The 17868-nt window shown below is 42.3% G+C and overlaps 2 protein-coding genes across 2 annotated transcripts in view; both read left to right on the forward strand.

The window, feature by feature from the left end:
* The window catches only part of LOC126272107 (pro-resilin-like), a 157601-nt gene that overhangs the window by 58140 nt on the left and 81593 nt on the right, over nucleotides 1-17868 (forward strand). The gene's annotated exons all lie outside the window — the stretch shown is intronic.
* On the forward strand, nucleotides 4166-17562 carry LOC126272111 (pro-resilin-like). The gene is made up of 3 exons (XM_049974706.1): nucleotides 4166-4226; nucleotides 12687-13031; nucleotides 16965-17562. Exons 1-3 carry the CDS (start codon nucleotides 4221-4223, stop codon nucleotides 17250-17252), a joined length of 639 nt encoding a protein of 212 aa, XP_049830663.1. The 5' UTR covers nucleotides 4166-4220; the 3' UTR covers nucleotides 17253-17562.

Consider the following 17868-nt stretch of genomic DNA (forward strand, 5'->3'; position numbering starts at 1 on the left):
CATAAGATGAAATATTTTGTGGAACACATCACACCTTTCACGCTGTTAGGCATATTCTCTGAAATGGATTTCCAAATTGCCTGCGTCCCAAGACTTACACTATGCGATGGGTTCTGTTTCTCTTGGAAAAGGGCACTACGCATTTAGAATAATACTGCGAGATGTGCTATTTACGATGATTTTAAGTATAGTGACAATCTCAGTGTTTCTATCGATTAGAGCACTGAAACATTAAGACACCCTTATGTAATACCTACTTAACGAACCGTGACGAAATTTGCCACCCTCCATTAGATAATCCATTTCTCCTCTATGACTTGTACCTGGTGAGGTACCACCACCAAAGAACAGTTCTCTAGAAGCGACCGAAAGAGGCAGTTGTAAACCATTCTCCACTTTCTTTGGATTATTCAATTAAAACTTATTTTGGCTTCAGCTCGTCCTACAAGTAATCGTTTAATTTTACGTCCCTCCCGACATATAGCCATATATACTTCAAAACTGTTGCTGTTCCACTGGTATTATACTTAGAAAATGACGGCTGTTACTCCGTATCTGTGTGGAATACTTTACATCGGACTGAGGATCTGCTGACATTCTTCTACCGAGCGTCGATGCTCTGATAGTCTTACTGCAAATCACCGTTTTTTGGCGATCGGACTTCGTAACACACAACAGCATCATCCAAGAACAGCTTAACGGACTTTCAGATACTATTCATCACATGATGTGTGTAGGGAACGGTGACGGTCCAACAATTATCCACTGTACGCCGGAAGTTGCTATGAATTCTGACAATTTACACCCGTTAAGAATGTCTATCTGAGAGATATCTGTTAAGTAATCTACAATCCATTCACAAATATGATACGATATTCTGTAAGCTACTATTTGGTTTGTTAGGCGACAGTGTGTAACTTTAGAGAACTTCTTCCATCAACCGGGGCAACACTCTATTGTCTGATTTTCTTTAGTTCTTCCTCCTTCCGTGATCATGTATGCTAGTGTACGAGGGAGGTCAATACGTAATGTACCACGGTTTTTTTCTGAAAGCAAGTTGGTGTTAATCAGGATCCCACACCACCGTATTATTCCCAGCGCTTTTGGTTACAAAACCCTAGTTTTCCTCCTAGTCTCCATTCACTCTCCTTACCGCTGATTACTGGGAGGGCTTGTGTGCGCACATAGTACCACTCTACCAGTCGACTTCGAAGTCAACGTCTCTCTGCATCAATAACCTCCCCATCAACAGGAGGTGCAAGATCCGGGCTGTAGAATGGATGACGAAGAACAATCGAATAAAGTGTTGTGAGCATTACCATTACAGGTAGTGGTACGGGCTGAAGCGAGAATATTCCACGATGTCTCACAACAAGTTCTACATATTTTCAACCGAAGCTGGCCGAGTAAAAGAGTAGTAACGGCGCTCGTAAGTATTTCGGCTTCAGCATGACGATTAAAGACGGAAGTTGACGCGTGCAACGATGCATAGGTTCACAGGGAACTTCCTTCTTAAGGGAAAGAACAGTTATTGGCGGTCAATTTGCCATACAACTTCAATATCAGTAAATTTCGTACCAATGACCTACTTACCACTCTGTGTCGAATTCGCGGACCCGCTTAGCTTTATTTTTAGGTGATATTCTTCTCATCTCAAGACAAATGCTACGTGAAATCCCCACATACTCAGCAGTCGGGCCGGCCGCAGTGGCCGAGCGGTTCTAGTCCGGAACCGCGCGACTGCTGCAGTCGCAGGTTCGAATCCTGCCTCGGTCACGGATGTGCGTGATGTCCTTAGGTTAGTTAGCTTTAAGTAGTTCTAAGTTCTAGGGGACTGATGGCCTCAGATGTTAAGTTTCATAGTTCTCAGAGCCATTTGAGCCAGCAGTCGAACAATGAGCATGCAATTGGTATTCACTTTGCAAAATTCACGGCACAAATTTCTTTCCTTGCCCTGACGATTATAGCTGCTCAATGGTCATTCGGCGGCGGGATAACATATTTATTGTGTAGTTTGAGGGTGAAGGGGGGAGAAATGAAAGAAAAGGGAAGGAATTAATGATATAAGCTGCACTGAGATTTTATGAGGAATCAGCGGTGACCAGTGAAAAAGTGTTCCGAACAGGAGTAGTCCTGATTAGTAGGCAGTTACGTTAACCACTGCGCCACCCGCACATACAGTTACTTCAAATGCACGGAATATCTCCGTAAGCTTACAGATTGACCCCACATTCCCACCTAGCACCAACTATTCGCATTACTCGTCTTCCGGACATGTCGGAAAGAACAGACACCACACATTCATACCAAAATGTAAGAGTTGAAGTAGTTGTCTAATCTAGCTATTGGTCATATCTTTCCACTACGGGACAAACAATGAAGAAGGTGAAAACATTTCATACTAACATTTTACAGCAAACTCAAAAGATTATTTTATTCATCTAGTTGTCTGTAGTATAGTAACTTTTGTTGTTAGCTGTAGCTGAATATATTTCTACAATTCTCATGTATTTTGATATCACGCCACGATGCTACGACCTCACGCAGGAAATTTGTCGTAGCAACCGCTGAGTTTGTTAAAGATCAGATGGATGTAAACCATACAATTCATTTTTATTTTAAAATGTTTAAGTTGCATTTTAGATTTGGTAGTAATACAGTGATCTTATACGATGTGCAAAATAAACAAGTTTATTAGCGTTGTCACTTTCGGCGACAGCTGTATAAATATTCGTAAATAAGCATTACACCTTTTCCCGTGTTGCAGACTTTATATTCATTTCTTATTCTAGACACGTTTTAGCATTTACCTTGGGTGCATTACGATAGATGCGTGAAAAGCAACTAAAAATTGTTGGAGAGTTCTTTTGTTTAAATGGCGAAACAAGCCAGAATAGGAGTTTTGTTTAAACGACGTTTTTTAAAAACGATTACACATGTAAAATATTTGCGATATACTATAATGCAATTTAAATATTATTAGTAGGAATTTGTGAATAATTTACGAGTGGTTTCGTACTGTTAACTGCAGACAGGGAAACAATTGTAGACAGGGAAACAATTCGTTTGATAATTTTCGTTTTTTAAGAGTTAACTAACACGCACTGAAGCTGTCTCTCAAACAAGGTCTACAACGTGTGTGGGATGATAAACATCAGCAGAAGAAAGATGAAGTTTTTTACTTAAATATACATTCATAAAAAAACCACTTCGTCTACAGGACACAAGTGGCCCATTGGGACCATCCGACCGACGTGTCATCCTCAGTTGAGGATGCTGATAGGAGGGGCGTGTGGTCAGCACACCGCTCTCCCGGTCGTTATGATGGTATTCTTGACAGAAGCCGCTACTACTGGGTCGAATAGGTCCTCAATTGTCTGAATGCACCCCGGAAAACGGCAACGGCGCATGGCGGCCTGGATGGTCACCCATCAAAGTGCCGACCACGCCTGACAGCGCTTAACTTCGGTGATCTCACGGGATCCGGTGTATCCACTGCGGCAAGGCCGTTGCCTTAAATATACATTCAGAAAACCGATTTTCGTTAACACAGAACTGAGCCAAAATTTTATAATTATAAACAAGCTGTGAATAATTTAACAGTTGTGTTGGTCACATTAACTTCAGACAGGAAAAAAATTTCATTAATATCTTGCACGGGGTTTCCAATGCTCATCCGTTGCTGCTCCTATAAGGCATATGCAGAGGTCGCTATTATTGGATGTTACATCGTTTAAGTATATGCCGTTTAATATTTGTGGACGAATATAATGCGAAGCTTTGAACCAATAAACCACGAAAGTAATGGCTGTTGTATCACGGCTGTTGTAAAGGAACCATAAGGCTTCTCAGAGTCTCGGATTGCAGACGTCCCGTAAAGCGTAATTTACCTCTAAGGGGACACGGTAAAGTGGCTGTCTGTGAGCAGATGTCGGCCATGAAGTTCCGGCAGCCTTCGGTGACAGGCGAAGACTCGGCGCAGGAGGGGTTCTATCAAGCGCTGACTGGCCATCGTGTGACGCAAGGCGTAAAAGAGCCTGTGTGTGTGTGTGTGTGTGTGTGTGTGTGTGTGTGTGTGTGTGTGCAGCCTAAGTAGATCACGCGCTGCTCGTATTACGCGCGACCCACCCATGGCCGCACCCCCTCTCCCGTGCTATAAGTAGTGGTCGCCCGACGCTCCACTAGCACATTACTCCTCGCGTCTGACAACGTTCTACAAAATGAAGGTAAGGACACCTCCTGCAAGGCATGGTAAAGATCGATCGTAGTAGAATAGCCGAGTTAGAAAGTGACAACGAAAGTAAAGAGTTTCATCTTCGATTCAAAGTGTAGTTGCAACTACCAAATGCTGAACGAAACCAAAATGAGCGCAAGAAGAGCATTGCGAGAAGCAAACAATGATCGGGGAAACAAAATTTTGCAACCGATCTCGCTGAAAATCCTGAGAAGTGCGGTCGTAAAGTCTGTAAGCGGATCCACCTTTTCTGTTCAGTCGCTCAGTGACTATGATGGCACCAGAACAGGGTGTGACAGAGGGGAGAACGAAGCACTGAATTCAGTATTCCGAAATTGTTTCGCCTCAGGAGATCGAAATAAGATCCAAGAATGGCACTATTGCTGAAATAGCAGATACAAAGATCAGTGATCCTAGAACAGAAAATCAATCAAAGTCTCTCAATAGTGAAAAAGCACGTATACCAGACTAGTTACCTGTGAGAACCTGCAGATATTATGCGAAAGAACGTGCTTCCCTTTTGGCACTAGTTTACTGTAGCTCGTTGGAGCAACGAAGGGTACCTAGCGACTGATAAGATACAGGTTACACACGATTTCAAGGAAGATCCTGGACATTATGCGTATGATTATAAGCGAAAATCGACGTCGCCTGTTGTGTAATCATAGAACACATCCTGTGCTGAGGCCTCATGATGGTTCTAATGACTGAAACTCTCCTTTATAAAAACCAATACCTATTGCGTAAATATAGATGTTACGAAACATAAATGTAGCTCGTTCTGTATATCCAAGAAATCCATAGCACCTTAGAGAAAGGTTCCCATGTTGATACTGTGTTAACTGACTTCCAGAAGACATTCTGTCCTTTAGTGAACAAAATATGGGCTTAGAGATTATCAAACGCTATTCGTAACTGGATTCAGGACCTGCTAAGAGATCGTGATACGTTATTGCTAAAGGGCAAAAACTTCTAATGAGAAAATAGTGTCGGAAGTACCCCAAAACGGTGCTGTAGGACCACTCCTGTTCACAATATATATAAATCAGGTAATGGATAACGTTAGAAGCTCCACAAGGAATTTTTTCAGGTGACACTCATTTCTATAAGAAGGCTGCTACGCTAGAAGAATCGAGCAAAATCCAGGAAGAAATGTGAAGTATCGAGGATTGGCACAGAGAATCGCAGTTGACCCTGAATGTAAATAAATGTTCCGTGGAGAGATCCATTACTGATCCAGTACGTTACTGAAGAAAAATCTCTCGAAGCACTAACAACCGTAAGACACCTAATAGTGATCATACGGAGCGACCTAAAGAGGAAAGACCACATAAAACTAATTTACTAATTTTCAGCATTCTGGAAGGCGTGACGTCAGCAGCTGTGTAGTTTACCAAATTATGTAATAAATTACAGAGAACTGTCGAAGTTGCAATATTAGTTTTCCTTAGTACTTGATGACTAGTTTCCAGCTAAGCTCATTATCAAATCATACAGTAAGCTATGCAATAGTCTACATTACGGCAGCTAAATACATCTCGTAAAATAGTGCAGGGCTGAACTGTATTCACCTAAGATGAAAGGAGTTCAGTCCTGCACTATTTTACGAGATGTGTTTAACTAGTATGAACAGTTATGCGGCAGTTGTAATGTAGCTACGTTCTTGTTTACGTCGTTGGATACTTTTGTAGTTAGTTTAGGCTCGAAACCAGTCATCAAGCAATAATGGAAATTATGCTGCAACCTCGATGGTTGTCTGCAGTTTATTGGGTAATTTGATAAAACTAATTGTTGGAAAAGAGATTCCAGCTTCACATTTATTAGAAGAATCTTAAGGATGTGTAATTCATCCGTGAAAGAATTGCCCTACAAAACATTTGTTCCATTGATGCTTGAGCATTGTTCATGAGTCTGGGGTCGTTAGCACTTTACCAAGTAGAGATTACAGAACAGATATTGAAGATCGAACGAAGAGCGGCAGATTTCGTCATGGGATCGTTTAATTAACGAGAGAGTTATATGGAGGTACTCAACGTACTCCTGAGTAAGTCGCTGAGAAGGCGTTTGTGTTGTGTACCACGGAGAGGTTTGCTGTTGAAGATACGAGAGCATATGGTAGAAGAAGAGTCAGGCATTATACTGCTAACTTCCACACATTTCTAGTGAAACGAAATGACGAGGAAACCAGATTGGAGAAAATATGTACGTTTATCGAAAGTCATTCTTCCCAGGCATCATCCACGAATGGTAGTGGTACCCTCCACCACACATTGTAAGGTGGTCTGTGTAGTAGTGCTGTTGCTCGTAGATGAACCCATCCCGTCTGGGAACGCAGCCCGATGCTTCATTGTGTTTTAAAGCGAGGCATCCTGCGAAGCTCAGTATATGGGCTTGTTAGGGCTTAACTGACGAGAGACAGAAAGACTGCCGAGATATGTCTTCCTAGTTATGGAGTACGGTGGAGAGATAGAGACAGACTTGATGATAGCCGTCAAAATAACTTTACGTTTACGTTGATAGTGAAAGGGTGTGGGCGGCTCTAGTCACGCAGTTCGTCTTCGGTAATTGACGACCCGCACACAGTACTTCAGTCGGATTGGAAAACAGTAATCTACGTGCTGTTTCTTCGTTTGTGAGACTGAGTGTAAGGGATGCGTACAGAAAACAATAGCAGTTAATTTTATGACCGGACTGGCGGCGTTCTTTTCGCCGAGGTGAAAGGGATCTGATTATGTCCGCCGAGAAAGTCCTTAGCGTAGTTAACTGGGGATACAACGCCCGCTATTGAGAAAGATTGCATTTTGTCTGAATCTGTTGATTTTTCTGATAGCATCTGCAGCTTCGGAAGTGTTTCTCTCCGTCTGCGCTTATGATGAAACTGACTCATTCAGTACAGCTTACCTGTGTCGGGTCTGGCGGTTAGTGGTGAAGTGAGCGATTACAAGTCGAAAGGTCGCTGCGTCGAATTCCGGTCCGACCACAGAATTTTTCACTGTGCTTTTAATCTAGCGTTCACCTCTCGTCTGTGTGAGGAATCCCCAGAATCATTGAGCCATACGAAATAATTACCGCTTTCTACTGTAAAAAAGATGTCCTTGCGTTTTGAATAACGAAGGACCTTATTAATACCAACTTTGAGCAGATACAATTATTATCAGATTTAAGGACCCTTTATGCTTGCAGGAGATATTATTGGTTGAAACTAGAAAAAGGAGTCTTATGAGCACTAATAGATAAGCAAACAGTTTTTAGATGTGGCCCATTTTATCCTTAAGAAGTCATGAGTCAGCAGATGCTAGAAGATGATGTTCAATGTAGTTACCACTCATTCTTACACATCCTTCATTCTGGAGCCCACTTGTAAAGTGTCACGAGCTCGTGCGAACACAGATTAAAACTAAAAGGCGTTACATTCACTTTTTAGCAATGTGTTGTTTGTAATGGCACAATTTAATATTGATAATGTTGATATTTTGGTTTTGAGAAACCTATGACATATGACTGTTGTGCAGATGTTTGTTACTTAGTGGCCAACTGAAGTATAATGTCGTTCCACACACAATTGTTTTATAATGTAAATACCTGTTCTCCTCCTGTGAATTGAGTAACTTATTGTAAAGTAAAGGATGCCGTCTTCAACCACTGAACTAGGCGAATCGTCACCCTTTTCTCTTGCTTTTCGTATCTGGGCGCCTTTCCTTTTGGGCGAGGTGATCTTTAGGTTGACCACAGCGAACACAGGCGCTATAAGGTGTACCTTTTACATTGCTTTCCCGTATCTGGAATCCTTTTTCTGGAGTGATGTGTACACCAGACACACGTCGTAGGACGCAATACATAACAGAGAGAGTTTGAGTATTATTCAAGTGAAAGTGCACTCTGCGTGTAGTTGATGCTTATGTAGAAATACGCTGCAATTTATGGAGGAAGGCGACGATTTAGCGTCTTTCGCCGTAGTCCTACACAGGCTGTAGCCTTGGACGCAAAATATTTCCTGGCAGAATTCTGCAGTGCAAGGGTTGCACAACCATTACATCAGGAACTGTTCGAAGAGGTAAAGAATGGTGCGCTTTGTCTGTTTATGTAATGCGAGACGACGATCTTGTGAAGGCACTTCTGCACCCCACTCATAACTGTACTGCATCTCACAGACAAGCTATCGACTCTGAATTTTATATCCAGAACTGCTACAGGAGAGATAGCCATGTTAGAGACAGCATGATGATTGTTTTTTTGGAAACAATATTTACGTCACCATTTTTACAAGTGCCTCATGTCCATTTTCCTAATTCATTTTAAGACACAGTTTACTACCAAAAAGGTATCTTTGTCAGCACAAAATTTTACGTGGTAGTTTTAATAAGAAAGTGGTTAAGTACAACTGTAAGAAGTCACACTGGAATTTTCATTGGTAAATTTGAGTTACCTAGTTTCTGAAGCTACAGGTAGATTTAATGAAAGAAAACGACTAAATTCCTGTTTGAAAGGCATCATTAATTTGATACCTGAAGTGATTGCCGCTAAATGTTTTCCTCGTTTCATTCTTGTCCAGAATGTAAAGACTAAATCTTCATTTAACTTTTCTGCAAGTTTTTTTTTTCCTTTCAGGGCTGCCTACTGATTTTAAAAGGCGGTATTAGTTTCTTTACAGAAGGAAACTGCTCAAGGTGAGCTCGTACTGGCTCCTCACCCTGTTGTAAATGTTGGACCTGCGGTTTAGTGGCAGACACTGACTTATCAAAACGGTAAGAGTGAAGTGATAAATGTTAGTTTCTGTGTAGAGCAGCCCCACTGAATTCCGCTAAATAATCCAGAATAATAAGGGTAGTCTATACAAGTCAAACAGGTTTTAAATTAACTTTTACTAAAAATTCATTTTCAGTAACAGCTTTTCTCAGAGGCGTCGAAGTGTAATTGTTATTAATATTTTCGGGCACATAGTTCACGCAACGATAATATCTGAAGTGTTGTAGTAATTTCATAAATTTCGAAGAAACCAGCCACTCGTAAAACAAATGATAAGACACGATACTCAGAGCCACCACTGCGCAGCGGTCTCTAAAAACGTGGCCTCCTTCGAATGAGGTCACCTGTAATGGAAATCCGCTCCTCAATGTGTGGCCTTTATATGACATCAGAGGGGGAATATAGGGCATAAGATCAGGTAGATCAGGATGCAATACTTCTGGAACCACTCGACCAACATTGGTGTAGTAAAGGATGTGGTACCCTGTAGTGCATAAACAACATTCATTTTTCTTCTACAAGAATACCATCCGTTCGTTTGTTCTAGCGATTTGTATTAACAGGGACAGAAAAACACGAAGAATGACCAGCATGTCAGCAGCCTGTGCTGACTGCTACGAGCATGCAACAACGATGCTCAGTTTCTGCTGGAGTACTGGCCACTCTTCATGTCTTACTGTCCCTGTTGATGCATATCGCTAGAACGAACATCACGCTAGATTAATTTTGGATCGCACTGTCGCATGGCTACGTAAACTTCCGCTTTGAAAATCATTTTACTTGTCATGGGAAACAAAGCGACGCTTTACGTCGACATTTGGCGTCACATGAAAATCATGACGAACAGTATTTGGTTGGGAAGACTCCAGGTACACAACGCCAAGAAGGAACTGCAAATATATGCCGAAATATGAGAGAAAATGTGCCTTACGACTCTCAAGAGGGACAGGCGTTGTATGATTGCCAACACGAATGCTTTGTCTCGCCAAACAAATTATATACCGGGTGATCAAAAAGTCAGTATAAATTTGAAAACTGAATAAATCACGGAATAATGTAGATAGAGAGGTACAAATTGACACATATGCTTGGAATGACATGGACTTTTATTAGAACAAAAAAAATTACAAAAGTTCACAAAATGTCTGACAGATGGGGCTTCATCTGATCAGAATAGCAATAATTAGCAAAACAAAGTAAGACAAGGCAAAGATGATTTTCTTTACAGGAAATGCTCAATATGTCCACCATCATTCCTCAACAATAGCAGTAGTCGAGGAATAATGTTGTGAATAGCACTGTAAAGCATGTCCGGAGGTATGGTGAGGCATTGGCTTCGGATGTTGTCTTTCAGCATCCCTAGAGATTTCAGTCGATCACAATACACTTGCGATTTCAGGTAACCCCAAAGCCAAGCATCGCACGGACTGAGGTCTGGGGACCTGGGAGGCCAAGCATGACGAAAGTGGCGGCTGAGCATACGATCATCACCAAACGACGGGCGCAAGAGATCTTTCATGCGTCTAGCCATTTTGTTTGATTCTAATAAAACCCTATGTCATTCCAAGCATGTGGGTCAATTGTTACCTCTCTATCTACAATATTCCGTGGTTTATTAAGTTTTCAAATTTATACTGACTTCTTGATGACCCGGTATTAGCAACTTTCATTGCCGTTGGTTCATATCCACTTCTATCAAGCAAAAAGAAACACACATTTGCTACTACTGTCCACTGGGAAACTATTTCTCAATAATTCTGTTTTTGGACATCTGCTAAATTCCAATTTGAGTCATAGATTTTTTTAGATCCTACACTGGCGTGTCCATAGCTGTTTTCATCGTTATCGATCGATGAAGCAATGTTGTATGACTGACATCTCTCGGCCACCACTACTACAGTGACGGGAGTGTAACTCCATGGAGAAATGCAACACAGGACTATGACCAATAACTTGTGATACTGGGGTGCACAAATTAATTTAAATATGAGGATCGAGTATCTTGCATGTTGTGGTGATGTTGGAATGTTAGGTCTGAGGACTGATACTTGGTGTCGTGACTAATTACCGCTGAGAGAGTTCTCCAAAAATTTGCATAGTATTTTCGCACTGTACGTAACAGTACCGTTTTATTAAGAGTTGGAGTATGATAGAGTTGCAACATGAGTGAATATCGTAATTAGGGCCTAAAATGGTTAAAATCGCTCTAAGCGCTATGGGACTTAACATCTGAGGCCATCCGTCCCCTAGACTTAGAACTATTTAAACGTAACTAACCTAAGGACATCAGACAAATCCATGTCCGAGGCAAGATTCGAACCTGCAACCGTAGCAGCAGCGTGGTTCCAGACTGAAGCGCCTAGAACAGCTCGGCTACAGCGGCCGGCTCTCTGGCCTAAAAATGAGCGGTAGAGTTACATCAAAATCTACATGACTACTCCGTAATTGACACCTAAGTACTCGGCAGAGTAGTCATAGAACCACTTTTACACCATTTCTCGGCCATTCCACTCTCGAATGGTTGGTAGGGAAAATGAACATCTAAAATCTATCTGTGCGAGCTCTGATTTCTGTTAGTTTATCGCGATGGTCGTTTCCCCCAGATAGGTGAGGGTCAACAAAATATTTCCGCATTCGGATGGGAAAGTGGTTGATTAAAATTTCATGAGAAGATCTCGCAGTAACGATAATCGTCTTTGTTTTAAGTATTGCCACCCAAATACCTCATAACATTCGTGACACCTTCTGCTCTAATACATGGTAATACTAAACGAGCTGCCTTTCCTTGAAATTTTTCAGTGTCCTCCATCAGTCCTGTCTGCTAAGGATCCAGTACCGCCCAGCGCTACCGTAGAAGAGGACGGACAAATGTAGCGTAGGCAGTCTCTAAAGTTTATTCGTTGCCAGTGAAACGCGGCCTTTTCCGCAGCATTTTCCTTGTGATAGATCTAAGTGTAGTTGTTCGTATTTGTAATCTATACATATTTAATTGAAATGACAACATCTAAATCTGTGTGGTTTATCTTTAGTACTCATGGGGAGTACCTCACACTTTTTATTGTTCACAGTCAATTACTACTTTTCTCCATTCGTTTTGTATTTCGTAATTATCTTCTGACGACTTTACTAGATGGTAAGCGATAGCATCATCTGTTCATATCCTCTCCTAAATCGCTTATAGAGTTTAAGAACAGCAGAGGAACGATGACACTTCCTTGGGGAACCTCATACATCACTTATATTTCACTCGATGACTTCCTATCGTTTAAGAGAACTGACAAAAAGACAAGAACCCAGTAGCACAATTGACAGTATTCCATAGGCATGCCATATGATTAGAACGCCGGCCGAGGTGGCAAAGCGGTTCTAAGCGCTACAGTCTGGAACCGCGCCACCGCTACGGTCACAGCTTTGAATCCTGCCTTGGACATGGATGTTTGTGGTGTCCTTAGGTTAGTTAGGTTTAATTAGTTCTAAGTTCTAGGGGACTGATGATGTCAGAACTTAAGTCCCATAGTGCTCAGAGTCATTTTTTATGATAAGAACCCCATTTTGAGAAAACATGTCAAAAGCCTTCTGGAAATTTGGAAATCTCCAGTTAAATTGTGCAGCCTATGGCGCTGGATACGTGCTCATTACTAAAATCTTGATCCCGTTCACGTCTTTGGGAGTGATGGAACCAACGAATGCTCAATTTATCCAGCAGGTGAGCGTGCTGTTGCTGACTTTGGTGGCTGCGGTCGCAGCCGAGCCTCCTGCTGACCGCTCGTACCTGCCACCGAGTGCGCAGTTCAGTGCCCCGTCGCCGGCAGCTCTCAGCACCCAGAACGGGGCTCCAGCCGCTGGAGCCGCCTTCCTCGGTGGCTCTTTCCAGCGGCCCGCGGCCCGCGTCTCGTCGAGTATGGGTGCGGCAGCTTCCAGCAGGAGGCTGGGCTCGGGTTCACTGGGACGCGGATTCTCCGGTTTCGTTCGCGCTGGTGGTCTGTCAACCGAGTACGGTGTCCCTGGCTACAGCTACGGGCGTACTGGCATGCAGGAGGACCCTCTTGCAGTACGTAACAACTTTTTACTAACAATAAGTGTGGAATCTTTAAAAGTACAGGTTCGTGGATATCGTCTACAGGAGGATTTCTTGCGATGCGGCAGGTGATCGACTACTTCTGGATAAGATAACGTACAAAATGGGATGTTTGACAGATTAAACCAACTCTTTTAAAAAGTAGAGTCGTGGGATGACATAAGTACAGAAGATATTCTGCTTTCCCATTTTGGCCTAAGATGGGTCGAGCGGGACCGACTGATTGCCGTGTCATCCCCAGAAAAGGCGTCATTTGGTTGTAGTATAGAGGAGCATGGGGCCATCACACGGCTCTTCCGGTCGACTTAGGCTTTGCAGACATTGGAGTCGCTACTTGTCATTCAAGTAGTTCATCGATTGGCATCACGAGGCTGAGTGGACCATTGTAGTCCTTCCGCCAAGGAAAAAACTACTGGCAGTACTGAGAACAGAAACTGAGTCCTTTGCTTGACAGTCGTCCACTCTGATCACTCAGTTACGAAGGGGGACAAAGAAGATATCAAGAACACATTCATATCTTCAGATTTACCAGATATTTTCCTCCAGAGCTTCATCTAGATTATTGGTGTCTACAATTCATATAAGGTTGGTAGAAAAGAGACTAGAATATCAAGAGTCTGGTTTCTGAAACAGAATGCTGAAGACATTTTGAAGGGAATGAACAATTATCACATTAGTGTTGAAAAGACCACAATTCCTTATAGAAAAGTTATTGCGTTACTTAAGGTTGGTAGCCATACTGACGACTTCATCCAGTGTTGAGAAAAAGAAACAGAGATGGAAGAAAGGGTAAAGATGTGAAAAAGCTAGTGTTAGTTAGGAAGAAATGAAGAATCCTCTACCCTTTTAGCTAAGCGGAAGAACTTATAATCCACTGATAAATGTTTGCTTGATATCTGTTAACACGTGTTCTTGATGTTTCATTTAAGAAACGAAATAAACATTCAAGTGAAGTAAACTTATTGCCACCAGGCTTTGGCTTTACTGCTGTATTTTTTAGTCACGAAGTGATACTGACATGTGTGTGAAACATGTGTTTAGACGCTGGTCATTTTTCGTGTTTCACTGTCCCTAATATAGCTGTAACGGGACACAAACCACACAAAAAGTCACTTTCCGTCTACAATGGACATCCTTTGAAAGTCGTGATATGCAGTATCTGCTTGGGATGACTCCTGCTGCACAATACAAAAACGAAATTGCAAATATCTGGCGAAACATTAGAGGAAATGTACCTGACTATTCTTAGGACGTACTCCTTTATAAGGACAGACCTAGAATATATTTTCCACAATGGTAGTGGACACTTTTCTGTAAGATCCACAGTGAGGCATGTTATCTTGAGGGTCACTTAAGATTTTGGTTTTTAGTGTAAGCAATAACACTCACTGCTGGTAGACATCTGACGCAGTCAGACACATAATTAACCAGTGTTGCACGTAAGAGGCTGTTTGCAGCTCGTGGTCTAGTGGCTAGCGTTGCTGCCTTCGGATCATGGGATTCCGAGTTCGATTCCCGGGTAGAGTGGGAATTTTTCTCTGCCGGAGGACTGGGTGTTTGTGTCGTCCCCATCATTTCATCATCGATTGGACTGTGTAAAAACTGGGAATTTGTACGGGCGATGATGACCGCGCAGTTGAGCGCCCCACAATTCATTCATCATCATCACACAAGAAGTTGCTTACTCCGGGATGTGCGGATTCTGGCCAACTCCCCAGAGTAGGACGATTCATTTATTCAATGAATATGATCTGTAATACACAGCAAGTGTACATGGTACCTAATGGATGAACAGACAAACAGAAACCATAACACTTGACTTAATACGAATGGTTTCTGCCAGTATTTAATTGTTAATCTTGAATGATAGAAGTGGACATAAGAGCAGCTCAGTTGTTGTCAGCTAAACCTTCAGAATAATGGTCTCCAGGAAGCTCACCTTTGGACAGATTTGGAGTTCGACATCTTTATCGCTCTGGTATGACAGTCTCCTTAAGTTTCATGTGTTGTTATGAATTAAACCTCTTGTTACCTGCACGTAAAATACTGGAATCCCAATTCACTATGGATCATATTCCGATGTTACAAACGTAGACGTAGAATTTACGTGTCTATCCCACTCATCAAGGCACCAATAACTAGGAAATTCTCAAGACAGGCTACCTTCCTATACAACACATTTGGTAGCCGCTCCGATGGGGTTCCTCTCTAAAAGTGTTGGATGAATAATTTTAATGAGTTGAATATTACTTGAAACTGTAGATGGTATTCAGTGTTTTTAATCAGAGGAAATATTGTTGGGGCCTTTTTGTATATATATCCATATCAGAGAGGATATAAAATGTAGACTGGCAATGAATGGCAAAAAAAGCTTTTCTGAAGTAGTTTGTCAACATCAAGTATAGATTTAAGTGTCAGGAAGTCTTTTCTGAAAGTATTTGTATGGAGTGTAGCCATGTATGGAAGTGAAACATAGACGATAAATAGTTGAGAAAAGAAGAGAATAGAAACTTTCGAAATGTGATGCTACAGAGGAATGCTGAAGATTGTATAGGTAGATCACGAACTAATGCGGAGGTACTAAACAGAATTGGGGAGAAGCTCAATTTTTGGCGCAACTTGACTAGAAGAAGGGATCGGTCGGTACGAAATGTTCTAAGGCATCAAGGGATGACCAGCTTAGTGATAGAGGGCAGTGTGAAGAGTGAAAATCGTAGAGGGGGACCGACAGATGAATACACTAAGCAGATTCAGAAGAATGTAGGTTGCATTAGGTACTTGGAGATTAAGAGTCTTGCACAGGATAGAGGATGGAGTAGCAAGGAGAGGTGCATCAAACCCGTCTCTGAACTGAAGACCACAATAACAGAAACTTCAAACTCAAATATAAATAAGGCAAATGATCAGCGCTCATACTGACTCTGCTCTTGAATGTCTGACATAGAAATGTGATTCCTCCTTGAGCACACAGGGGTACTAAATCTAAAGTGCTTACCGCAACTACCACTGCTGAGTTAACATTAAAACCAACAAGTATGTTCATTGTTCTCAAGGTATTATTGTTTTTGAGATCTTCAGTCTGAAGTCGGGTCTGATGAAGCGTGTCCTCGGAAAGTATAACGACTATAGGTACCCTTGGCTTCGGATGTCAGCAGTGTCTAAATAGGAAGGCTGTGTTCGTTAGAGTTGCAAGAGCAGATCAGTCACTCATCACGACTGTGGCACCTTTGACTACTGAAAAGACTGCTGCCCCTCTTCAGGAAACAAATGTCAGTCATACCTGTCGACAGAGGTTTATCCGATGTGATTGCCCCTATGGTATGCTTGCATCTATAGTTAAGGCATAAAATCCACCCAATCACAGCACATTGCCTTTTTCAAGGAAAATCTGAAGCCAAAATTAATTTCTTGTCAGTTTTTTGTTTCTAAGTTCATCACCCATGACCAACACGGATAGTTGTGCATATTAAAGTGCCGCTTCCGTGATGGGGAGGAGCGGCAGTCCAAGATCGAATCAATTCCAGCAGATTAACGATGAGGGTTGGCGTGCTTGCCAACCTGGACGTGGTTTTCACGTGGTTTCCCACATACCGATAAATGGACATTAGACTGGTACCTAAGTCAGGCTTCAGTTACACATTTCTCACATATGCGGAAAAATTTTGCTCACTTTCACAGGCATGAGTACCATCACACACAGACGGGGTATACACATTCATTCCTGGGGAGGGCAGGAAGGGTATGCTCCAAATACGTTGATATTCTTGCTGACCCCCTGCCGATACAGGTCAAAGACACAAGAAAAAGAAGAAAGACAGGAACAATTTGTGTTATATGGTACCAAAGTGTGTGATGAATAAGTAGTCTTGTTTCAAAGGATCTGATAGCATCCAACTATTTTCGCAGGAGCCTGCCAACTACGAGTTCAGCTACTCGGTGCAGGACGGCGAGACGCTGAGTGACTTTGGACAGGAGGAGTCCAGGCAGGGGGAGAGCGCCCAGGGCCAGTACCGCGTGCTGCTGCCCGACGGCCGCAAGCAGATCGTCTCCTACCAGGCGGACGAGGGCGGCTACAGGCCCACCATAGAGTACGAGGACACCGGACTCACCGCCTACTCCGCCGGCGGATACGGCTACGGCAGGGTGCGCGCCGGAGCTGGAGCTGGAGCTGGAAACGGCGGATACCACTACTGATGCACGATCGGCTAGTCAGATATGTGTGCATGGTTGCGCTTGTGGTGTGTGCAAAGTGGGAGGGCCACATGTCATACTTCTTACGTAGTTGCTGCTCTTTCTCCCATTATCGTTTTCTACAAAGCTGCATTTAAATCCTTGCTCCACTTCAGTGTTTAATTCCTATGTTGTACAATACATTACTTTGTTTTTAGTGAGCAGTACTACCGATTTGTATAGAATTATATGACAGTTTGATTTCGTACAAACTGTTGGGAACCAGTGCCAAGTGTAATGATTGTTAATCTCCAATAAACTATATGTTACTGAAAATAAATAGTCTTTCTTTTATGATGTCACTGCCTAGCGTTCACTAAATTGTTCCACAGATCAAGATATTGGACTTGGAAGAGCAGGATTCAAATCCTCAACTAACTTCCCCAATTTAAAGCTTTCTCTGTTTCAATGAATCATGTCGTTTCTTCAAAGCTTCGCTTGATTCGTTTCACTCTTTTTAATTTGATAATGCGAAACACCATCTCAACAGACTTTGACGTCACACTGTCGAAATACTTATTAACCTTAAATGAAGAAGGCTAAATGTGGACTAAAATACACTCCAGGAAATGGAAAAAAG

Source organism: Schistocerca gregaria, chromosome 5 (genome assembly GCF_023897955.1).
Source record: "Schistocerca gregaria isolate iqSchGreg1 chromosome 5, iqSchGreg1.2, whole genome shotgun sequence".
Classification (NCBI taxonomy): domain Eukaryota; kingdom Metazoa; phylum Arthropoda; class Insecta; order Orthoptera; family Acrididae; genus Schistocerca; species Schistocerca gregaria.

Bases quoted from the DNA above. Each gene is read 5' to 3' on its own strand.
- LOC126272111 (XM_049974706.1), top strand. The intron at 13,032-16,964 runs GTACGTAACAAC...CTATTTTCGCAG, and splicing joins TGCAGGAGGACCCTCTTGCA to GAGCCTGCCAACTACGAGTT.